The following is a 26,266-nucleotide window of genomic DNA, read 5'->3' as shown; positions in this document are numbered from 1 at the left end:
TACAATTCTTTAGAGCATTCCAATCATTAGTAGCCTCTGGGAATCAAATAGGCTACTGATTTGGTGACCATTCGGAAAAGGGGACATTGCAATGTGTGTGTGTAAATATATGCGCCAGAAAATGTTGCCAAGATTACCAATATCACAATGGACCAATGTTGCATGAAGCGGAAGCGTTTTTTGGAAGCGGGGACGCCGAAGCGTCATTTTCCAAAAATCTAGGAAGCGAAGCGTCCGCGGAAGCGTCTGCTATATATATATATATATATTTATATTTTTTTGCATTTATACTCAAAACAAACATCCCAAATACCAAATTAATTGTAGAAGACATGAAAACATGCATATTTTTGCATAAATCAAGATAGATATAACATCCATTGTACATTAATGATCTAGAATCTAGATTCTTCTCCTCTTGTCTAGCCTTTGCCTCTACCTCGATTGTCTAGGGATATTAGTCAACATTGCCCAATTTTGATCGAACTACCTAATTCAAGACTTAAAATATGGTAGAAAAAGCTTAACATGTTTGATCAATGATTTTGACTTGATTGAAAGGTAATTTTTTGCTAAGGGCGTGCCGCGTGACAAAGGAGTTCAACAATTAACACCACCAACACTAGGGTACATATAGGGCATGGTGCTCTTGATTAAATGCTAATCGCATACCTTCATACTTGATATAATCTAATGAAATGCCACAATCCCATTGATCCTGAATTCCTGAAAACTGTTAAGTCTGCTGAATTTTGAATAGGGTATGAAATTCTATTTTCTCCATATGAAGTCCAATGAGGCTGGAACCACTCTCAAACATCCTGAGTCATTTCATGGTAATGTTAAAAATTTAAGTAAAAGGATGAAAATGAAAAATAAAGGAGAATGTCACTTTTACTTAAAGAATTTAACATTACCATGAGGGAGCATCTGCTATAGTTATATTTTTTTTTGCCTTCATTCGTCACCCTAACCCAAGGTGGACCCACTCCCAACAAGCAAACTCACCTAAAATTAAAAAAAAAAATTGAAAAAAAAAACGATTTTCTAAACGCTTTTCCGGAAGCTTTTCTGGAGGCATACGGGAAGCGTACGCTTCCTCCTCCGAAGCGCCACGCTTCCGACGCCTGAAGCGCTGTACGAAGCGTGCTTCGGCGCTTCCGTACAACTCTTCCAAATTTCCAGGAAGCGGCTAAAAAAGCCGAAGCGGCGCTTCCGAATTCGGAAGCGCCGCTTCCGGCCAAGCTTCCTAGGCGCTTCCGTACGGGACGCGCTTCGGGGCTTGGAACCGTGGGGGGGGGGGGGGGGTGCTTCGTGCAACACTGCAATGGACAATTACTCATGAAATGACAATAAATCAACAAGTCCAATGTTTCTTAGCAACTTCTTAGATTATAACAATATAATGCCAATGTGCAATTAGATGCAAAAGAGAAAAATTGAATTCCTTATGAACACAATTAGATTACTTCAAGATTTCTCTTATCACAATTATGATTAGACAAGTGCCTTAAGAGTGACTTAGATTAACAAGATTATGAATACAAGAAGTGCTTATTCCACAATAAAGAGCAATGTGTTCACTTGTCCAATAACCAATGATAGCAATGACAAACTAGAAGTATTCCTTTAGAAACAATGTCACAATAATACTAGCTATCAATGAGGAAAAGAGAGCATTAATCCACAATGTTACTCTTTAAGCCAATCTTATCAAACAAATGCCAGCTCGATTATCCCTTTAGAGCACTCATGTTCTTACTTAGATGAGGAGGCAAACAATGAATGCTTATGCAAAAGTGTAATGTATGCAATATGCAAATGGATGCAAGGAATGCAGAATGCAATGATATGTGAGATGGAGCAACCAAGAAGATGATGATTGCAGCAGTAAGAAAGACACCAAATTCCACTAGAAGATACTTGTTCAAAATGCACAAGATGCAAGGAACAAATGCCAAATGAAATTAGATGACTGTCAACCACTTTTGATACCAGTGTAAACTTTATATCAGACTTTATGCAGCATATATCAGACTCCAAAATTTTATGACAACCTTCAAGTAATGATAAGTGATGCAGCCCTAAACAGTGCCAATGATAAAATATTCTTGCAACTTGATTTTTATGCCGCTGTTTTATGATTTATCACTGCTGTAGGTGAATTTAGATGGATGTAGCAAACATATCAGATCTGGAAATACTCAATCGTCCACAAAACTTCACTTATATGGCAACTCAATTATCCCTTTAGAGCACTCATGTTCTTACTTAGACGAGGATGCATACAGTGAATGCTTATGCAAAAGTGTAATGTATGCAATATGCAAATGGATGCAAGGAATGCAGAATGCAATGTATGTGAGATGGAGCAACCAAGAAGATGATGATTGCAGCAGTAAGAAAGACACCAAATTGCACTAGAAGATACTTGTTCAAGATGTACAAGATGCAAGGATCAAATGCCAAATGAAATTAAATGACTGTCAACCACTTTTGATACCACTGTAAAATTTATATCAGACTTTATGCAGCATATGTCATACCTCAAAATTTTATTACAACCTTCAAGAAATGATAAGTGATGCAGCCCTAAACAGTGCTAATGATAAAATATGCTTGCAACTTGATTTTTATGCCACTGTTATATGATTTTATCACTGCTGTAGGTGAATTTAGATGGATGTAGCAAACATATCAGATCTGGAAATACTCAACCGTCCACAAAGCTTCACTTATATGCAATCAATTTTGACCACAAGATTAATTTTTAATGCCTTAAGTGAATTGTTAATGAGACTGGGACTAGTTTGGCTTCCAATGAATCTGCCTACCTGCAACCACCAAGTCAGCCCAAAAATTTGCTACAAAACAAATTGTTAGAAACAAAAAACTAATGCAAACCAACTCAATGACTGAAGAATGACTGAATGAGGGCTAGAAGAAGAGGCTAGGGCTAGGAGAAGGCCAATGATAGGGCCAAGGGGCCAAGCAGTGTTGCAAAAATCACAATTTTCAAAAAATCGTGATTTTTGTGTTTTTCTTTTGTATTTAGAATTTTTTTAATTTTTTAATTATGCTGTTTTTTCGCTGCTTTTACCTGATTTTATCTCGATTTTTACGATTTTTTCCTTTTTTTCGGACCCTCGCCGATTTAATCCCGATCATGATTATCGCAACATTGGGGCCAAGGAAAGGCAGTGATTATCACAACATTGGAGCCAAGGAAAGGGAGCAGTGAGGGGGAGGAGGCCTAATAAGGCCACGCCACAGAAAGAAAAGGCTCTTAGAGGCAGTGGCAAGGCCTTAGAGGCCCGCAACTAGGAGATGGAGGGCGAAGGAGGAAGGATGAGGGGTTTTGAGGCCCCTCAAAGGCCACGACAAGGCCAAAAAATGGCCTGCGGCCAAAGGGAAAGCTCTCTAAGGGCTACGACAGGGGCAAGGGAAGGCTCAAAAGGGTTGACGACAAGGGATCAAGGCCTTAAAGGGCCTACGACAAAGGAGAAGGAGCCTCTAGGGCTCACGATAGGCCCTAAAAGGCTAGCGACTCACCTAGAAGAGGAGAAAAGACCACAAGGCTGGAGGATGGGATGGCTAGGCCTTAGAGGCCTTAAAAAATTTCAGAACCCTGCAAATCACAAAAAGTCACCACCAAAATGCCGAAATTTGCTTCCTTAGGGCCAATGTTTTCCTTCCTTAGTTGGATGTTGATTTTTTGGAAGTGGGGAAGCTAGATCTTACCCTCAAGGGCATAGATCAACCTTCCTTGCTTGGATGAATAGCCCAAAAATAATTGCTGCTTCAAACCCTTGAGCTATCATTTTCACAAATGAATGAAAGAATTCAAAACCCCAAATATATACGAAGATTTTAAAACTCCAAAAACCCCAAGAGCTACAAAATAAAACAAGGGTTAGAAAAGTAATTTACAATAATTTACAAATGTACAATGTTTACAAATTTAAATTTTAGCTCATTAGCAAAATAAATCTTTTTAGCCCAAGATCAAATAATATTTTTTTGAGAATTTTGGAATAAAAATTATGGATGAATAATTTCAAAAGATACATCGGCCAAAACCCTTCTGCAATATAATTCACCACAATGAAAGGTTAGAACCCAAACAAGGTCGGCTGTTCCCCATAGTCCGTGAACTTGAAGCCCAATGGCTAGCGTACCTTAATATCTATAAATTTTGAAGATACACTGTTAATTCATAATGTGAATCAGATCACCTAAGATAACTCATACCAATAGAATGCTCTTATCAATGAAATAACAGTTAATTAATCATTCAATACAATATAGGATAAACACATAGCTAACACATACCACAGATCAACAGATAGAAGAACACCATAAACTGAACCCCAAAGTCTTTCTATTATGATAAAAAAATTGTTCCCAGCAAAGTAGCAGCTCAGTTCAAGTGTTACAAAATTACCTCATTCAAAAATGGGAAATAGAAGCTCAATAGCTTCTTTATATAGAGAAACCCCTCCAAGTGGAAAATAATGACTAGTTGGCTTGATCCTTTTTTAATCTCCACTGTCGAATTTTTATTTTTGAGGAAAAATTTGAATTTATCTTAAAAAACCATTTTTAATTAATCCAAATATTAATATTTTGGATTAATTTCCTAAAAAAATTGACTTTGACTTAACCACCAACGTCCAAGGACTCAATTTTTCTTAAAATATCCATTTTTCCCTTAGTTGGGGGCCTCCAAAATCTGACTTCTTTTTCACCCACAATTTTTTGATTATTTTCCACTTGGAGAGAAATCAATTTCTTTATAATTATTTTTTGACTCAAAATTAATTAATGTTTTGGCTTAGGATTTTAATTTAATTTAGCTATAAAAATTAGTTAATTGATTCTAGAGGAGATTAATGATTTTTGCACCCTCAAAATTTTTAGCCACGGTGTCTAACTGCGAGGGACCATGCACTAAAATATTTTTTACATCAAAATAATTACAATATCAACCCTTAGAAGGGGAAATACACATTTAGACATAGACTCTCAATAATGTATCCAATTATGCGACACAATATGATCTAGTATGAGACCAACTGTGTTTATAATAAAATAATTTAGCCATGGTATCTGACTGTGAGGGACCATGCACCAAATTTTTTCCTAAACACACTTTTACATTAGATTCGATAAACACTAGGACTCACTTAAGACCTTGTCAATGAATTCCACCCTAGCTTTGGGGTTATAGCTGGAAGAAGAACTTTGCCGATTAGGCATGTATACAAACACATAATTCGGCGAGGTTAAAAAACTTCCTAGGATAAAATTCTTTGCCAAAATTAGAGGCTTACTTAGGTGTTATTACATAATTAAATGGTCATACTAGCATCATTTACAATAAACTTTGCAGAAATTGGGCTTTACAATGATGGATGATGGAAACTGATGACTTTGATCTTCAAAAAATTTTCTCCACTTCTTTGTACTCTGCGTCCTTGCACTGTTGACAAAGTGTGGTCAACACAACTTATTGGAGAACAAGCTTGCAAGTGGTCCCTATTGATTTTCTAGTGCAAAGAAGACTAGTACAATGTTTCAAACTGATAACTACTTCCAATGATACAATTTGACTTCTTTGGAGCATTCTAATCATTAAGCAGTTAGACTTGAAAATTTTCAACCATAAACTTCAATAGAACAATAGAGATCACAAAAAACAATAAATCAAGAGACACCGAAATTTCTTGGGGCAAAACTCCACAAGGGGGAAAACCCCGTAATCTTTCCTTGTGAGAGAGTTCAATTCATCAAAATGTGCATTAGAGTATTCCATTCAAAATCCCGACGTTGACCTCAATAATTTCCAAGTCAAACCAGTCAACTGAGAGAGAAAAGTCAACAACTATTCAAAGTCAAAGTCTGCACAAGAGGGCCAAATTTCGGCCCGAGGCTTCTGGTCAACGGGCTGAAATTCGGCCTGCAATATCCCCAGAAAACTCGGTCAAATCTCAGAGTTTGACCTGCGGTCAAATTTTGGTCAACTGCCCAGAACAGAGACGAAACTTTGGTCAACTAACAGCCAACAAAACAAGGAATATTCAACCTCCAAACTTCAGTCAAAAGCTCGGTCAAACAAGAGAAAAATGAACCAAGTCAATGCAGAGATAATCCTCCTTCTTCGTCTCCTCGCACATGTGAACAGATCTTCTTGATTGGTTGGATGAATGGGTGATGATGGATGCCAGATGAGGTCAACGAATGCCCCAAATATATGTGCGTCAAGAGATGGGTTTTGAACATAGGGTCAAACCCCTTCAAGTGGTGGGCCGACTTGTCCACATGAGGCCGACTTGGACAGCTGGAAATTACATAATTTCTCCTTTGTTTTTGCCAAGGAAAACACTGACCGAAGCTACCAATTTTCAACAGTCCCTTGAGGAGATACCTCATAATGTGCTTTATTAATTTTAACCGCCTAATATTTTGAGGTTTCCATTTCATAAACTGGAGTGCATTTTAATTTTCTAATTATTAAATTTAAATTTTAAAGGCAAAGGTTATTGTTTTTGCTGTCCATGGTTTTTGCATGAAGCAAATCCAAATTTGAGCGGGTTTTTGCTGTCCATGTATTTCCGTATGGAAGGGCCTGATTTGGCTTTTAATATCTTTTTTGTTAGTTTCAGTTTAGCTTATTGAATCCCATTCAGTACAAGCTTGAAATTTGAATTGTTAATGAAATTCTTTGTCATCAATTGTGTACTTTGAGCTATTTATGCATTCTAATCTGGATGATGTTGGCTTGTTTTGGACAACTTAGATGTTCATTGGAGATGGTGCCAAGCTTGTTCGAGATGCATTTCAACTTGCAAAGGAGAAATCTCCTTGTATTATCTTTATAGATGAGGTCGATGCTATTGGAACAAAGCGTTTTGACAGGTAGTTTATTCTTCCATTTTCATTCTTCCTTTATGAAAAGCCTGATTATAATAAATTTCCTTAGTATTCATTATAAATCAACATTGAAGGTTGTTATAAAGTGGGCATTGTCAATGGAATTGCATATTCACAGACAGCCAACTACAAACAACATATATTTATTTTGTCTAGTGTTTATGCCCCCTTTACAGTTCTTCGACCGACGTCATAATGTTTGGTATAATTGGTCTAGCACATTTAGCTGTTCGTATGTTGAAATATTTCCAACATGTCGAGGACAACTTGTGTTCTCTTTTCTGAGTTGGATGATTGGATTATTACTAGTTTGTAATCTCTCAACTTGAATCTATAGACGTGCATATCTCTGAAAGTGCTGTGTTTTTTAGTTTTTATTTTTTTTAATCTATTGTATTGTCTGATACTAGCATTATTTTTAGCTCAAGTCATTCCTTTAGTGCAAGAGTCGCCTTGCAATTTATCATGGTCTGTAAATTTAGTCTAGTTTCTGCTTCTTTACTATAATTCATACCTGTAATTTTCTAGACAATGATTTAGGGTCTAGATGTTACTTTTCTACAACTCAGAATATTGTAAAATCTTAAATCAACACCTAATTAGAAGCTTTTCATCTGAGTAAAAGGGGTGATATGAAGTAAAACTGGTTGCATAATTCTCTGTGGAATGTGTTGTATCTAATCATGATGTTATTCTTGTTGCAGTGAAGTAAGTGGGGATAGAGAAGTACAACGCACTATGCTAGAGTTACTGAATCAGCTCGATGGATTTAGCAGTGATGATCGTATAAAGGTGAGAGCTTCATGACCATGAGTGTATTTCAAAAAAATATGTGATAGTACTTGGTTTTGTGACCTGAAAAGGTGGTTAAATATACCACACCCTTTTGCTACCCTGAAATCTGGCCGAGCTACCAATAATATTTCTGGTTAAACAAGGACAATTGACATATTTTTATGTTTACCACATAATATAATTACAATATGTTACACTTGAGAGGATGATGTAGTGGGTGGATTTGACAATCATTAATGATGTTCACTTGAGTTTGTTGAAAAATGTAACTAGGTTTGGTCTTCATAATGATACGTGTAATTATGAGTTTATGTATTTAATAAAATGAGAAAATACTTTTATTATTGTTGACCTTGACGCCTGGGTTTCATGCTCAAGGAATTTTTTTTTAGGTCAAATCTCCCATTGTGAGCTCCTAGGGCTTGTCATTGAGTCATTAAAGTCATTGTCATGTATGAAAAGATCCATTTGTGCATGTTGCAGATTGTAAGAAAATTTATTTGAGTCAAAGTCTAGTCAAAGAACTCGCCAAGACCAAGTCATAAAAGCAAAATACAAGTCGGCCTAGGGAAAGCTTGAAGTTGTCCTCAAATCATGGATGAGGAAGTCTATATATAGGACTGTTGAGAATTCAATAGGGCAATGTATATGTTAATTCTTTTAACTTGATAACTGCTTTTGTTGTCTTTTTACTTATTAGCTTTGATCTTTCTTATTCCAATGTGCAATGCATCAAACAACTATCAAAACAGTAAGAACAATGACATAGTGTATACGCTGCAAGCCAGGGCCAAAACCCCTCCTCTTGAGGGGAAAACCCGAAAATCTCTTCTTATCTTTCAGATCTTTCAGTTGACGAATACCATGATCTAGACTTAGACAAATGCCCTCTAAGATCAAGTCTTCCTTGGCCTTTTGCTACAATATATTTGACTTCCCAGTAAATCTGAAATTCTACTCCCCAGTGACTGCTGCAACTGCTGTTGCTTCTATAGGAGACTTTGATCTCCCTCTAACTGCGTTCCCCTTGACCTCGCTTGCCTTGACTTGAGTTGTAGGGCTAGTAGGAAGCCATAAGAGACCTTCGCTTGCCTTCCTTCTCTTCTTGCTTCCAAAATCGAGCCTCAGACTTGCCCAACACATAAACCTTAACTTCGCACTTCCAGAAGAATGTAGAGAGACCCAAACACTTCGACTTTCTTTGCCCTTCTCTTCTTTGCACTTCCTTCTCCGATCTTCTTCTACTTCCTTCTGTTGACACCTAATCCTCTGCGATTGGGTGAATTTGGAATGTGAACAGTCATCAAGAAGATGAACTGATCAGTCACATTCATGTATATAACAATAGCTACCTAATGAAATAAACGAATCAGTTTTTCTGCCAAGTCTGGAGTTACTCCTGGCCTGACATGGTATCAGAGCTCCCAGGTTCTAAAAATAGATGTAACTCCCTTCATCTCTGCCATTGCCTCTGTCCTGAGCGCTGCCTCTGTCCTGACATCGCAGCGAGTGTGTTGAATAGTTCGAGCAATGAATACACTGAAGCATCTCTATGCATCGATTCATAGTCTCTGTGTGATGAATGGACTGTGGTGAAGGTCGTATTGAAAGCGTAGGTTGAACTCCGTTGAATACAACATTGAATGCAACGCTGTAGCGTGGGAATGGAGCGTTGAATACAATGGTGTGCATTGAATCTCTGGTATGAAGCAGTAAATTATGTGGGGCTCTGTGGTTTATATTTTGTGTTGAATAATCTCCGAGTCTCTGTGCGTATTCTTTGTGCATTGGTTAAAACTCCTGGTATGTGCGGTGAAGTTTATATGTGCGTTGGTCTGATATTCATATCCTGGTTTAATACTCTGTAATGTGCAACATTGAATTGGGTTGTATATAACCGTGGACCGAGTTATAACCTGGACTGTATATTATATATAAACCGTGGCCTGACATATAACTGTGGACTGTATAACCCGTGGCCTGAGATATAACCGTGGACTGAGTTGTATTGTGCTTAAACCGTGGACCGAGTTATAACCTGGACTGTATATTATATATAAACCGTGGCCTGACATATAACTGTGGACTGTATAACCCGTGGCCTGAGATAATGGTGCTGATAATGGTATGCGGTGTTCTTTTTATTTGAGATAGAGTGCTGAATTAATGCGTGTTGCTGTGGCTATATTAAAGCGGTGATTTATATGTGCGCTAAAGCTGTGTGCTATATGTGCGCTGTGGTTACATTGATCAGTATATATATAATATATATATATATATATATATATGTATATATATATATATATATATATATGTGCGCTGTGGTTATATTAACCAGTATATATATATTATGGTTTTCATTTGAATGAGTTATGAACTGAGTTTGTAGATATGGAATATGGTGGATATATTATATGAGGATCCTTGGAGGGATTTGAAGAAACAGTACATAAAAGTGTTTGAAATTTTTTTTGCCCTTTTGAGTACAATTTCACTGTATATCAGCAGAAGTATTTTTTACAGAATGCATTCAATCATCTCTATGGTAGGAATAGTTCTCACTGGCAAGGAGAACTATCCTGAATGGTCCCGGATGATAAAACACACCCTCATCTTCAATGAGTTGTGGAAGGGAGTGTGTGTCGGAGAAGGAGACAACGACCCAGTACAGCCTACATCAGACAAAGAGCTCGTCATTTGGGATAACAAGAACAACAAAGCATATGCATTAATCACAGCATCTGTAAATGAAGAAGTAAGTCGCCATATTTCATCATATTTAATTGCCTTTGAAGCTTTACAAAAGCTGAAAGAACTCTATGACTCACATTCTGCACTTGAGGTAGTCCAACTCATGATTAAACTCTTCACTCTTGAACTGCAAAATAATGATCCTCTTGCTCTTGCATCTGAACTTTGAAGTAAAGTCTATAATGCATGATATAAAATCCACTAAGGTTGAGCTGGATATCCCTCTTATTGCTTTTCTCAAGGCACTCTATCCTACTTACTCCAATTATCTTAAGTCTTTACAAGCAAATGGAAATCTTAAAGATATAACCTTTGACTCTCTTGTGAAAAAGTTTGCTGAAAGAGAAAAAGCCTTTGGAAAGAAGACAGCCCCTGAATCTTCTGAAGAGACTGTGTGCCTTGCTCATAAAGAACAACATCCTTCTCAAGATTCTACAAGAGGAAGAGGTGGACGAAGAGGAAGAGGAAGATACTTTAGAGGCAGGGGGGGCAGACATTCTCAAGGAGAAAAGGCAGATCTGCGTTGCATTCGCTGCAAATGAAATGGATCACATGATGCTTCTACATGGAAGCTACCATGGGACAAAATTGAGCAGAAAAGAAACCAGCAGAAAGGTAAAACTGATGATACAGACAAAGGTAAAGCACCTGAATCCACTCAGTATATTGAGGCACAATGTAACATTGGAGTAAATGAAGATTTGTTTAATGCTTCACTTGCTTCTTCGAAAAATGATTGGTTGCTTGATTCAGGAGCAACCTGTCATATGACTCATAGGAAAGATTTTTTTGAAGATTTCACTGACAATGTTGATGGAGCAGTATACTTTGCAGATCAGTCAAAAATCAAGCCATCAGTGCTTGGCACAATCAGGCTTAAACTGCCTGGTCTTCCAGACTTTCTTTTGGATCATGTTCTATATCTCCCACAGCTCAAGAGAAACTTGCTGTCCTTGGTCCACATCCGCCAGCAAGGTCACTCCATTCATATGTTTGATGGCAAGTTTGAGGTAAGAAAAGCATCTGACCACTCACTTGTCATGAGGGGAATAGAAGAAGAAAGGCTTCTCAAACTGCAAGGAACCTCTGCTCATGCACATCATTTCTCATATATTTCTCATCATGAAGAAGGTACACTTCCATCAAGTTTATTATGGCATGCTAGATTTGGACATTTAAACTATGACAGTCTCCGCTTATTGAAGAAAAATGGTGTTGCTGGTTTGCCTACAATTCCTAGGAAACATAAGCAATGTGATGCTTGCATTCTAGGAAAGCATAGCAAACAGTCTTTTCATGATTCACATTCAAGAGCACATAGGAAGCTTGAACTCATTCATTCAGATTTATGTGGTCCAATGCCTGTTCCTTCTGCAAATGGAAATAAATATATCATGACATTTATTGATGATTACACCAGAATGTGTTGGGTTTATTTATTGAAGAACAAATCTGATGCTTTTCAAACATTCAAGAATTTTCATAAATGGATTGAAAATGATGCACAATCTCATATTGGGTCTATTCGCATTGATAATGGAAAAGAATATACATCAAATGAATTTGAAAACTATCTTCGCCAACATGGGATCAAACATCAAACAACTGTGCCTTATAATCCCCAACAGAATGGTGTAGCTGAAAGAATGAATAGAACAATCTTGAATATGGTACGATCCATGCATTTCTTCAAAAATGTAAAGATAATGTTTTGGGTTGATGCTGTTCTATGTGCTGCATATATAAAGAATAGATGTCCATCTAATGCTATAAGAAACAAGACTCCTTATGAATTGTGGTATGGACATGTTCCTTCGGTAAAACATCTCAGGATCTTTGGTTCCACATGTTATGCTTTGATACCAAAGGTACATAGAAACAAACTTGGTGCTAGAAGTCGTAAATGTATCTTCCTGGGGTATTCAAACACCTCTAAAGCATACCGCCTCTATGATGAAGTAAATAAAAAGTTTGTTGTATCTAGAGATGTCATTTTTCTTGAATCATCCAAATCCGACAATGTTGTTGAGCGGCAACTTGATCGCTTGGATAGATTTGCAAAAACGAAATCATTTCAAGAATTTGATAATCAGATTCCACATCTTGAAGGGGGGATTCCTATACTAGAACAACATGTGGAATCTTCTTCTGAAGAACAATCTCCCCTGCATGAAACTCCAACAACTGATGATCCTTTAAGTGATGTAATTGATAGAATTGGGAGACTCAATCTTGATTCAGTCCCAACTTAATCAACAGATCAGCCTGGACCATCTCAGAAAGGTCCCCCGAAGTGGCTGACAAAGACACTTGAAAGTGTTCATCCTGATGAAATTGGAAAAACAGGAACCAGAAAATCAAACCGACAAGATGGAGGTGATGTAGATGACTCTAATTCACTTGTTGATATGGATGTTACTTATGATTGTGAATTGAACTTGTCTACAGATTTTGAACCAACTTCCTTCAAAGAAGCTGCTTCTCATGATGAATGGAAAGAAGCGACGCAAAAGGAGTATGATGCTCTCATAAAGAATGGCACTTGGAAGCTGGTTGATCCTCCATTTGGAACCAAACCAATTGGCTGCAAGTGGGTCTACAAGAACAAGTACAAAGCTGATGGCTCACTTGACAAGCACAAAGCTAGGCTTGTGGCAAAAGGTTTTGCACAGAAGGAAGGGGTCGATTATGAGGAAACTTTTGCCCCCACAGCAAAATGGGCCACCATCCGGACACTCTTTGCACTAGCTGCTCAGAACGGTTGGAAAGTCCACCAAATGGATGTAAAAACTGCATTCTTGAATGGAGATTTAAAAGAGAATGTTTTTATGTCCCAGCCTGAAGGATTTGCTGTGAAAGGACATGAACATAAAGTATGCAAACTTGTGAAGTCCTTGTATGGCCTCAAACAAACACCGCGAGCCTAGTATGAAAAACTAACTGAGCATCTTCTGAAACTCAACTTCAATCATTTTGATCTTGATGATGCAACTTTATTTGTCAAGAAAGTTGGCAAAACAATTGTGTATCTTGTGGTATATGTAGATGATCTTTTAATGATAGGGAACAATGAAAGCTACATTGCATCCATAAAGAAGGAATTAGGGAAAAGTTTTGAAATGACTGATTTGGGCTATGTTCATTACTATCTTGGCATTGAAGTAACCCAACATCCAAAATCCATATTTCTTTCTCAAAAGAAATACATTGGAGATTTGTTAAACAGATTTGGCATGACAGAGTGCAATCCTCTTTCTACTCCAATGGAACAAAACTTAAAGCTCACATCTATTGAAGGAAAGGAATTTGAGGATGCAACAAAGTATAGATAGCTTGTAGGAAGTCTCATCTACCTCACTACTACCAGACCAGACATTTCATTTACTGTTGGAATCCTCTCCAGGTTCATGCAAAAGCCTTGTGAGGGACATTGGTTTGCTGCAAAAAGAGTTCTAAGGTACTTGAAGGGAACTCAAGACCTTGGAATCAAGTATACACAGGTGGACGACTTCAGCTTGATTGGATACTTTGATTCAGACTTCGATGGAGACAAAGAAACTGGGGTATCTACTTCAGGATATGCTATGAGTCTTGGATCAGGAACTGTCTCCTGGAGATCACGCAAACAATCAGTTCCAGCAGATTCCACAACTGAAGCAGAATACGTGGCAGCAGCTGAAGCAACGAAAGAAATTGTGTGGCTTAGGAAAATTCTTGAAGATTTGCAGGTAAAACAAGTACAATCAACTCCACTCATGATTGATAACACCTCTGCAATAAAGTTGGCCAAGAACCCAAAGTTCCATGATCGTACAAAGCACATCAATACTAAATATCATCTGATCCGACATCATGTTGAGGCCAAAACAATCCATCTCCGTCATTGTTCCACAAATGAGCAAATTGCAGACATCTTCACCAAAGCGCTTGGAAGAGAAAAGCTTGAAAGATTCAGAACGATGCTTGGACTCACCAACATCCCTTCAGATTAAGGGGGGGAATGTTGACACCTAATCCTCTGCGATTGGGTGAATTTGGAATGTGAACAGTCATCAAGAAGATGAACTGATCAGTCACATTCATGTATATAGCAATAGCTACCTAATGAAATAAACGAATTAGTTTTTCTGCCAAGTCTGGAGTTACTCCTGGCCTGACACCTTCTTCGCATGAGAGATGTGTGAGTGAATGAATCAAATGGAGGACAAGTTGCTCTTATATATAGGCTTCCTTCAAGGGTGGACGTGGCTCTTCATGTAGGCCAACTTGATAGCTTATGTAGGCCGACTTGATCTTGGAGGTATTTTGACATTTTCAAGACAAAATAAATTTTCTTTTACAATTTACAATGTGCCCATAGGGTCTTCCATATATGACAATGACTCTTATACCTAGGACAAACCCTAGAAGCACTCAATGGGTGCTTGACCTATAAAATAAAAGAACTTGAGCATGAAACCCATGCTTCAATAATAATAATAATAATAATAATATTTTCTTTTTTCATTTTATATATACAAGAATACATTTCATACTAATGAAGACCGAACCTAGTTACACATTTTTTTCAATACTCCCTCTTAACTAGGGAGGTATTCATAGGAGGTACATGGTCATTCTCAATTTGAGGAGATCTCATAAGAAGAGTCGGATTGGTAACCCATCTTTCTAACATCATAATAACCAACATTGTCATATAACAAGGCCTTGACTAACAACTCTATCTCTCCACAAGATCAAAGCATAATGCTAGCGAGACCAATGATGTGTAGACACCATCATCATTGTCTCTCCAAGTTACATATTCCACCTAGGTGTTCACAGAGTATGACCTCCCTATGGACTATTCTTGTCTTGGGTAGCTAATCCTCAAAGAATATCGGTCCACGACTACTCGTCATGAATGCCCTACCACATTCTTAAAGAGTATTGAATGCCAGATGGTTACCCAATCCTCCATTCTTTCTTCCCAAGTGAAGACAAAAATATTGTGTCTATCTCTCCCTCTCAATTCGGGAGGACAAATCCACCAAACTAAGCTTGTTCCTTAAGTATACAAGCTTCTTGTTTGGAAGTGATTTTGTCAATATGTCAGCTACTTGCTCATCAGTGGAGATATATTGTAGCTGCACCACACCATTTTGTACTAGCTCTCGTATATAGTGATACTTGTTGTTGATATGCTTTGTCTTCCCATGAAACACTGGGTCCTCAGACAAACGAATACAACTAGTGTTATCACAACGTATCACTGTAGGGTTCATCGGTCCTTCAAATAAGTCAGACAACAACTTCCTTAACCAAACTGCTTCCCAGCTAACTTCACATGCTGCAACATATTTGGCTTCAACACTACTCAAAGCAATGGTGTTTTGTTTTCTGCTCATCCATGAGACCATAGATGATCCCAAACTAAAACATCCTCCTATAGTGCTTCTCCCATCTTGTTCATTGCCTCCCCAGTCAGAATTTGTATAACCAGTCAATTGAACATCATTCCTTCTATCATATTTCAGGCAGTAGTTGATGGTTCCCCGCAGATATCTCAGGATATGTTTTGCTGCTATCCAATGATCATGCTTCGACTCCACTTAGAATTGATTGAGTACATTTACTGCAAAACATATGTCTGGTCGAGTATTCATTAGGTACATTAATGAGCCAATCAATTGTCTATATTTGGAGGGATTCACAGGGCTTGATTCGAAACTCAGTCTTTTCAAGTTTGTGATCATCAGAGTGGTCATCTCTTTACAGTCCATCATGTTGAACTTCTTCAAAATCTCGATCACATACTTTCCTTGACCTAAATAGACTTCATTAGGTTCCTGCCAGACTTCTAGTCCCAGATAGTAATGCATCAACCCAAGATCCTTCATGTCAAATTTTGTTGCCAATTGCTTCTTACATTCTTCAATTCGACCTTCTACACCTATCAAGAGAAGATCATCTACATACAAAAGAATAATTACAGGTTCATTGTTTACAACCTTAATATAGAGGTTTGAGTCAACAAAACTTTTTGTGAAGCCTAGTCTCTGTAGGTATGCATCCATTCTAGCATACCATGCCCTTGGTGCTTGCTTGAGGCCATATAATGCTTTCTTTAATCTGCAAACATATGCCTTCCTATCTTTGATTTCGAATCCCAAGGGTTGTTCTATGTAGACTTCTTCATCTATAGTGCCATTTAGAAACACAGTCTTGACATCCATTTGGTGGATGTTCCATCCCATCGATGCTGCCAGAGAGACTAATGATCAAATCGTTGTATATCTTGTTATTGGAGCAAATGTTTCTTCATAGTCAATGCCTTCAAGTTGAGAGAACCCTCTTGCCACAAATCTTGCTTTATACTTATCTATACTTCCATCAGCTGCATGCTTGATCTTATAGATCCATTTGGAAGTAACTACAGATTTGTCTTCAGGCCTAAGTACGATCTCCCAGACTCCATTCTTCATTATAGATTGATATTCTTCATTCATGGCATCTTTCCATTCTCGATGTTCTACAACCTCTTCAAAGGTGGATGGTTCTGCTTCTATTAATTTAGTCATGTATGCAGCATACCCAGAATATCTCTTGGGTCTTTTACTTTCTCTAAATGATCCTTGAGCTGCCCCATGACCTTCTGCATCAAGTAGTGTAGACTTCAACTAGTTAGGTCTTTTCCTTGTTTCTTGAATGACCACGGGTTGAACAGGTTCACTAGGTCCTTCTTCCTCATAGTGAAATCCTTCTCCTTCCTTGTCGACCTCTTCCTTAAATATAGGAAGTTCTTCGTCATCAAAATCTATAGAAAGTTCTTTTGATTTCTTGAATACTATGCTCTCGTCAAATATGACATCATGACTAACTTCAATGTGATGTCCATCTTTCATATAGATTCTATAAGTTTTCAATGAGTTACTATACCCAACAAATATGCCCTTCACACCGGAAGGATCCAACTTCTTTCTTTTGTCCTTGCTATATGAATATACACAAGACATCCAAAGATTCAGAGATGATCGACAGATGGCTTCTTCCTAGTTAACAATTTTTCTAGAATCTTGTTATGTAGAGATCTGTGAGGACATCGATTTTGTATGTAAACTACTGTCCTTGTTGCCTCACCCCACATAAACTTAGGTAGATCTTGATCGTGTATCATTGCTTTACACTCTCTTCAATGGATCTGTTCTTTCTTTCTATACTTATCTATACTTCCATCAGCTGCATGCTTGATCTTATAGATCCATTTGGAAGCAACTACAGATTTGTCTTCAGGCCTAAGTACGATCTCCCAGACTCCATTTTTCATTATAGATTGATATTCTTTATTCATGGCATCTTTCCATTCTCGATGTTCTACAAACTCTTCAAAGGTGGATGGTTCTGCTTCTATTAATTTAGTCATGTATGCAGCATACCCAGAATATCTCTTGGGTCTTTTACTTTCTCTAAATGATCCTTGAGCTGCGCCATGGCCTTCAGCATCAAGTAGTGTAGACTTCAACTAGTTAGGTCTTTTCCTTGTTTCTTGAATGACCATGGGTTGAACAGGTTCACTAGGTCCTTCTTCCTCATAGTGAAATCCTTCTCCTTCCTTGTCGACCTCTTCCTCAAATGTAGGAAGTTCTTCGTCATCAGAATCTATAGAAAGTTCTTTTGATTTCTTGAATGCTATGCTCTCGTCAAATATGACATCATGACTAACTTCAATGTGATGTCCATCTTTCATATAGATTCTATAAGCTTTCAATGAGTTACTATACCCAACAAATATGCCCTTCACACCGGAAGGATCCAACTTCTTTCTTTTGTCCTTGCTATATGAATATACACAAGACATCCAAAGATTCAGAGATGATCAACAGATGGCTTCTTCCTAGTTAACAATTTTTCTAGAATCTTGTTATGTAGAGATCTGTGAGGACATCGATTTTGTATGTAGACTACTGTCCTTGTTGCCTCACCCCACATAAACTTAGGTAGATCTTGATCGTGTATCATTACTTTACACTTTCTTCAATGGATCTGTTCTTTCTTTCTGCAACTCGATTTTGCTCGGGATTGTATGGAACTATCACCTCCCTCTTAATCCCAGATTCCTTACAAAATGGTATGATCTCCTTGGATGTATATTGTCCTCCATTATCAAATCTTAGTTTCTTGATCCTTCTTTCTGTAAGGTTCTCCACTTTGGCTTTGAATTCTTGAAATTTAGTAAATACTTCATCCTTGGTTTTCATTAAGTAAACCCAGGTCTTTCTTGAGTATGAATATGACATAATAAAGATGTCCTCCAAGTGATTTTGGAGTCATAGGGCCACATACATCAGAGTGAATGAGATCCAAGATTTCTTTCGACCGTGAAGCACTGCTTCCAAATGGTCTCTTGGTATTTTTGCCTAATGCACATCCTTTGCAGACACCTTCATGATCCTCCTTTAGATTTGGTATTCCATCTACTATGGAATTTAGGGTTGGAAGAATTTTGAAATGTAAATGACCAAACCTTCTATGCCAAAGTTCACATGGACTAATCTCAGTGTGAACTAGGGCATGATTTATAGGAGATATTAATATGTAGAGTCTTCCTTCTCGGATACCAATCACTTTTGCTTGTTCTATGCTTGAGTCTTTTGCCCATACAACTACTTTTCCATCAATGAAGGCTACTCTATCTCCTTTATCTTCTAAGCTTGAAATAGAAAGTAGATTTTTGTGCAAACCTGGAACAAACAGAATGTTGTTGAGGTGGATGTTGCTTCCATCTTCTAGCTTTATGGATGATGATCCAATGCCTTTCACATGATAGCTCTTGTTGTCTCCAAGTTCCACATAGTAGGAGTGACCAGTAATGTGCTTTGATGCACCACTATCAATCACCCAGATGTCTTCGTCTTGGAATGTCCCAGAGGAGCAAAGAAGAGTCCTTCATCCATTTTTATGAGTGATTCCTTCTTTGAAGAGAATATGAGACTCCATACCTCTTTGATGCCTTTCTTGAGATGGCTTGCAATCCTTTTGATGACCTTCTTCATTGTAGAGGAGATCTTCATGATGCCCTTAGAGATCCTAGCTCTGAAAACATGTTGAGAATTCAATAGGACAGTGTATATGTTAATTTTCTTAACTTGATAACTGCGTGTGTTATCTTGTTAGTTATTAGCTTTGATCTTTCTTATTCCAATGTGCAATACATCAAACAACTATCAAAACAGTAAGAACAATGACACATTGTATAGACTGTAAGCCAGGGCCAAAACCCCACCTCTTGAGGGGAAAACCCGAAAATCTCTTTTTATCTTTTAGATCTTTCAATTGACGAATACCATGACCTAGACTCAGACAAATACCCTCCAAGATCAAGTCTTCCTTGGCCTTCTGTTGCAATATCTTCGACTTCCCAGTAAATCCGAAATTCTGCTCCCCAACAACTGATGCAACTGCTACTGCTTCTATAGGAGACTTCGATCTCCCTCTAACTGCCTTCCCCTTGACCTCGCTTGCCTTGACTTGAGTCCTAGGGCTAGTAGGAAGCCCTAAGAGACCTTCACTTGCCTTCCTTCTCTTCTTGCTTCCAAAATCGAACCTCAGACTTGCCCAACACAAAAACCCTAACTTCGCACTTCTAGAAGAATGTAGAGAGACCCAAACACTTCGACTTTCTTTGTCCTTCTCTTCTTCGCACTTCCTTCTTTGACCTTCTTTTGCTTCCTTCTTCGCATGAGAGATGAGTGAGTGAATGAATCAAATGGAGGACGAGTTCCTCTTATATATAGGCTTCCTTCAAGGGTGGATGTGGCTCTTCATGTAGGCCGACTTGACAACTTATGTAGGCCGACTTGATCTTGGAGGTATTTTGACATTTTCAAGACAAAATATATTTTCTTTTACAATTTACAATGTGCCCATAGGGTCTTCCATATATGACAATGACTCTTATACCTAGGACAAACCCTAGAAGCACTCAATGGGTGCTTGACCTATAAAATAAAAGAACTTGAGCATGAAACCCATGCTCCAATAATAATAATAATAATAATAATAATAATAATAATAATTTCTTTTTAATTTTGTATATACAAGAATACATTTCATACTAATGAAGACTGAACCTAGTTACACATTTTTTTCAACAAGGAGGATTCAACCTCATTCTAGCATAATGGAAAATCATCTCAGAAGTTCGATTAACAAGGCAAGAAAGGGTCTCAATCAACCGAAGGAGAAGTGAAGCAAAGGAGAGATAAAACTCTCTATGTTTCAGATTTGTTTTGGGCTCATCTCCTCACACGTGTGACCTGTAACTAGGTTACATTCTCAACAACAGAAAGTCAAAATTACAGTCAGGCCGAATAGGTGAAACAAGGGTAAAAGAAGTTTGATATAGCAAGCTGAAATAATCTAAGAAGGAAGCTTTCCCAAGCAAAAAAGAGAAGAAATCTCCAATTTGTTACGCATGTGAAGTATAGTATGTTTCAAGAGGCCGAGAAGTGTAGTCAAGGAGGCCGAAAGTTGCAGTCAAGAAGGTCAAAGATTTTAGGGTCAAAGTTTGAAGTTGGAGAAGGGATTGAAGTCAAGAAGAATCTATCGTTGACTTGAGGCAAGTTTGACTTGGTCTTGGAGAAGTTCACTGTCAAGGGTCTAGGTCTTGGAATGAGTCAATTGAAGATTCTATAAGAAGAAGAATTCTGTGGGTTTTCCTCTCAAGGTTGGAGAGGTTTTGGCCCTGGCTAATCACTTATATCTTGTGTCCTTTGTCTCATTGTTTATTATGTTTTGGTAGCCGTTTGATAAAAAGAACACTATAATAATCAAGCGAAAGAAGAACCTAATCAAGGAAATTAAAAAGGTATTCACAAGCAGTTATCATTGCAAGAGAAATCTCCTACATCTCGTTGCCCTAGATTTCTCAACATGGTATCAGAGCTAAGGTGACAAGTCTAGGAAGGGCAGCTCAATAAAGGACACTCAAGCACTCAAGGATCAAAGTTCTAGAAGGGCATCAAGGGCATCAAAGCATCAAGAAGATCCTTTCATCTCCAAGGCATTTCGAAGGAAGTATCAATACCCTAGCTTGCTCAAGGAAAGAGTCTACACTTGAAGCATTTTTGGAACCTCGCTCAAATCTTCATCTCAAGAAAGAAGACCTCAATAGATCCTACCTCTACAAAAATTCAAGAAGACCTACAAGCGAAGCATCTTGAAGTCTACTCATCCAAGGGAAGCTAGAAGAAAGGAGTTGTTATCATCATCAAAGATTCAAGGTGATCTCCCTCTCTTTGGGTCAAGGATCATTTTGAAGGAAGACATCTTCTTCAAGAAGAAATCTTCTATAACCACATCATCAAAGATCAAGAAGGCAAAAAATTGAAGATATTGTCATCAAGGAGTATCTTCTCAAGTAAGTAATTTTATGTCTACATCTGAATCAGTCAAAATGTCTTTTTGCAAGGAGAGCAACAAGTTGGTTGGGTCAGTTAACTTTCTAGCATGGAAGAAGAGGACCAATTTGATCCTCATAGAAAATGAAGTTGTGGAACATGTTAAGGGCTCAATAACTAAACCTCCAAAGGAAGAATCTCAAGCACTTGCAAAGTACATGAAAGGGGAAGTAAGGGCTCAAAGGATTCTCATTGAGTCCATCAAGGATCCCCTCATACCCTATGTATCAAAGTTGGAAATGACTAAAGAGATATATGACAAGCTGGTGGAACTATTCTCTGTGAGTACTGCTGGAGAAGTAATATCACTAAGACAAGAACTCTACAAAATGAAGATATCCAAGGAAGAAGGAATAGCCTCATATTTTATGAGGGTGTCAGAAATAAGAGACCAACTCCAAGAGTTGGGAGAAATAATGTCTGACAGGGAAATGACTACCATAGTGCTCAATGCACTACCAGAGGAATGGGGCAACTTCACATCAAACATCTATGGAAAGAAGGAAGCTACTCCATTCAATGAACTATGGTCATTATGCAAAATCGAAGAAACTAGGTTGAAGGCAAAAATCGATGTAGGATCAAGTGAACAAGCACAAGCATTTGCTACCATGACTAAAAGAAAAGGGAAGTCTGGGAAGGTTGGTCCTCAGAAAAAGAAGAAGAATATGGCCAAGGTTCAATGTTATGGCTGTCATGAGTATGGGCACTATAAAAGAGATTGTCCAAAATTCAAGAAGGACAACAACAAAAGAGGAAGGGAAGAAGCCCATATCACTGAAGAAGTGGAAGAAGCTAAAAAGAAGAAATCCAAGGAGGAAGTAAAAGATATCTACTATGATTGAGATAGTCTTCCTCACCTAGTTCTTTTCAAGTTTCTGTTGTAAAGTATAACTATCACGGTAGGAATCATTAGAAGCATGATACAATGCATCATGGTTGGAGATGACATCATAAGAAGCATACAATATGAATCAAGAGCTCGCGACATCATAAGAAGCTTGCAAAAGAGTTGAATAGAAGTCTATGGCAGTCACCTATTGTGAAAAGGAGCTCTTGGTAACCTCATTAGAAGCATAAGTAGTACTTATGGATAGAAGAAATCCATTCAGTATATGTTGAAGAAAAATGTAACTAGCTTCGGTTTTCATGACATTGTAATTATGATTTTTGTAAAACAAGAAAATAAATTTATTATTCCTTGCTGCATGGGTTTCATGAGAAAGAGGTTTATTTTATAGATGGCTCCCATTGAGAGCCTTAGGATGTCAAAGAGTCAATGTCATGCTCTTCTTGAGCATATATGTAATGAATATAAGTCTACCTAGTGACTAGATTAGCCCTCCAAGACAAGCACAATCCTCTTGAAATGAGCAGCAAACAAAACGATGTCAAATACAGTCAAGTCGGCCAGCAAAACGATATGAAGAACAATCATGTTGGCTCAAATGAAGTGACACAACACTTCATTGTCATGTCGGCTTATTTATGGAGACGCAACAACTATATATACCCAGCTAGGGTCACCACAAAAGCTCAGATTTTCAGACAAGTCTGCAATCTCGGATAGGTACAGGAAGGTACAAAATTTCAGTGATAAGTATAGTGATCTCCTTGCATACTTCTCTGCAATGTCGGCCTAGTTAAAGGGTCACTGTAATATAGCCTCGACATAATTGCAGTAGACCTCGGTGCAAGAAGAACAGGGCTACAATCTCGGTGAAGGTTACAGTGCAGAAGAAGATATGATCATGACCTCGACATTCATGATAGAGGAAGGATCTCGGTGCAGTATATATATCCTAGACACAGTCATCATTGTGATTATGACAACAGTCATGATACTAACGAAGATGAAGATTTTGGTATATATATATATAAATGAAGATCTCATTGATGAGATAAGGTTCTCGGTGAAGGTAAAGCATTGGTGCATCAAGGTCTCAATGAAGGTGTAGCATTGATACAACAGTAATAAAGATCTCAATGAAGGAGCAGTCATGGTGCAACAATGATCTAGCTGAAGAAGCAGTCATGGTACAACAATGATGATGATGATCTCAGCAGTGACAAAGAAGAGGATTGGTGTCTTGGTCTTGGAGTGGCCTAGTAGGTCAAGGGTCATGGTCTTGATATTCGTCAATTGGAATCTCTATAAGAAGAATTTTGTGCGGGTTTTCCTCTCCAAGAGGGAGAGGTTTTGGCCTTGGCAGGATGCCAACATCTTGTGTTCTTGTCTCTTTGTTTTGGTAGCTATTTGATGAACTAAAGAAGACACACTCTAATAATAATAAGTGAAGATTGGTATAAGAAGAAAAATTGAAAACACCTCACAAATAGTTATCATGCTAAGAAGAATCTAATTAACTCTAACTGCCCTAGATTCTTCAACAGTATAGAGCTCATCATACATCATTCAAGAGGAGCACTTGCAGGATGAGGATGATCAATATCCTCCATTGAATCTTCAAAGGAAGATTCACCTATTGAAAGAAGCAAGTGTCTTGCCAGGAATTCCACCTTGTGAGGGATTCATGGGATGATGGTATGATGACTAAGAAATGAAGTAGGTTAAGATGATTGAAGAACCTTCAATCAAGGAAGCTGCCATTGAAGATGACCAAAAGAAAGAGATGAGGTATGTATGCTTGTATTTGATAAAATTGAGTCATGTCATATAGTTGCAAATAGCATGGATAAGTTGTCCACCTCATGAGCATGAGGAAAAGAAAGGGATCTCCTCCTTTGAAAGGATGCATAAAGGCATGGATCACATAATAAAATCAACATAATAAGTCCTCATATGGAATATGAGGTGGTTGATAAAATAAAGGAACTATGGATGGAAGTTCCTAGGGAGTAATATGTGAAGGAAGAAAGGAGAGATCGTGAAAAGTGCAACTATGGTCACATAGAAAAGGAAATCAACATCTATTGACTAGAAGGATTGACCGTGACATCTTCATGGAAAAGGTATGTAGACTCCAATGCAATCTGGAAAAGAAAGAGACCCTTGACATTTAATATCTTTTTGGAGATGTGTCAATATGTATGCAGGATGTTGATGATGCAAACGAACAAATGTCATGATGAAAGACCATCACAAAGGTAATGTCAATTTGATGTTTATTTTGATTTTTGAACAATATTTGGATGGGATAATGCAGGGCTACCTAAAGGAAGAGTTGTGGATGTCACCCACAACTGGTACTCATGTGGTAGGATTGAAGATCCTGAAGAAAACATGTTGTATAGAATGTAGTTGTATGAAGGAAAGCCAAATGTGGATTAGTGAATCACTTTCCGATGAAAGAAAGGATGACATGACTGACATGATTCATGAATGAAAGTGATGGATGGTCGATGCCCTACGAAGAAGTCCCAAAAGATGTAGGCTCCATAACAAAGAAGAAATTCATGACATCGAAAGAGGGAGTCCTACAAGCAGTTGGTTGTCCCATGATCTCCACCTAGAGAGTTGTTGGAAGCAAGTCCCTGGTTAAGGGGAGGCTTGGTCAAGTCCCTGGTTAAGAGGGAGCTTGGGTACATTCCTTTTATAGGAATGGGTACATTCCTTCATAGGAATGGGTATATCCTCCCTAGTTGAGAGGGAGAGATAGACACATCATTCTTGTCTTCACTTAGGAAGAAAGAATGGAGGATTGAGTAAGCATCTGGCATCTGATACTCTTTGAGGATGTGGTAGGGCATCCAAGATAAGAGTAGTTGTAGAGGACCAATATTCTTTGAGGACTGGGAATCCAAGATAAGAATAGTCCTGGTGGAACATACTCTGAGAGAACCCGGGTGGAGTATGTTCCGAAAGAGACAATGATGATGGTGTCTATTAATCATTGGTCTCACCAACATTGTGTTTTGATCTTGTAGAAAGATAGAGCTATTAGTTAAGGCCTTGCTATGTGACAATGCTGGATGATATGATGCTAAATAAATGGGTTACCAATCTGACTCTTCTTATGAGAATGTCCAAGTACCTTGTGTGGATTATGAATACCTCCCTAGTTAAGAGGGAGTGTTGAAAAATGTAACTAGGTTCGGTCTTCATAATGATGTGTAATTGTGAGTTTATATATTTAATAAAATGAGAAAAATAAATTTATTATTGTTGACCTTGAGGCATGGGTTTCATGCTCAAGGAAATTTATTTTTAGGTCAAAGCTCCCATTGTGAGCTCCTAGGGCTTGTCATTGAGTCATTAAAGTCATTGTCATGTATGAAAAGACCCATTTGGGCATGTTACATATTGTAAGAAAATTTATTTGAGTCAATGTCTAGTCAAAGAACTCTCCAAGACCAAGTCATAAAAACAAAATACAAGTCAACCTTCT

The 26,266-nt window shown here is 37.9% G+C and overlaps 1 protein-coding gene across 1 annotated transcript in view; it reads left to right on the top strand.

Moving 5' to 3' along the window:
- LOC149249790 (26S proteasome regulatory subunit 6A homolog) overlaps positions 1 to 26,266 on the top strand; it is a 232,233-nt gene that overhangs the window by 159,135 nt on the left and 46,832 nt on the right. The window contains exons 6-7 of the mRNA XM_089458782.1: positions 6,800 to 6,918; positions 7,638 to 7,725. Of these exons, the coding sequence (XP_089314908.1) occupies positions 6,800 to 6,918; positions 7,638 to 7,725 (207 nt within the window). The remainder of the gene's footprint in view (positions 1 to 6,799; positions 6,919 to 7,637; positions 7,726 to 26,266) is intronic.

The sequence above is a fragment of the Pinus tabuliformis genome, chromosome 7 (assembly GCF_031772625.1).
Source record: "Pinus tabuliformis cultivar Carrire ecotype Pingquan chromosome 7, CPIR1, whole genome shotgun sequence".
NCBI lineage: Eukaryota > Viridiplantae > Streptophyta > Pinopsida > Pinales > Pinaceae > Pinus > Pinus tabuliformis.
The sequence above is the reverse complement of the archived record's forward strand: the minus strand, read 5'-3'. Positions and strand labels throughout refer to the sequence as shown.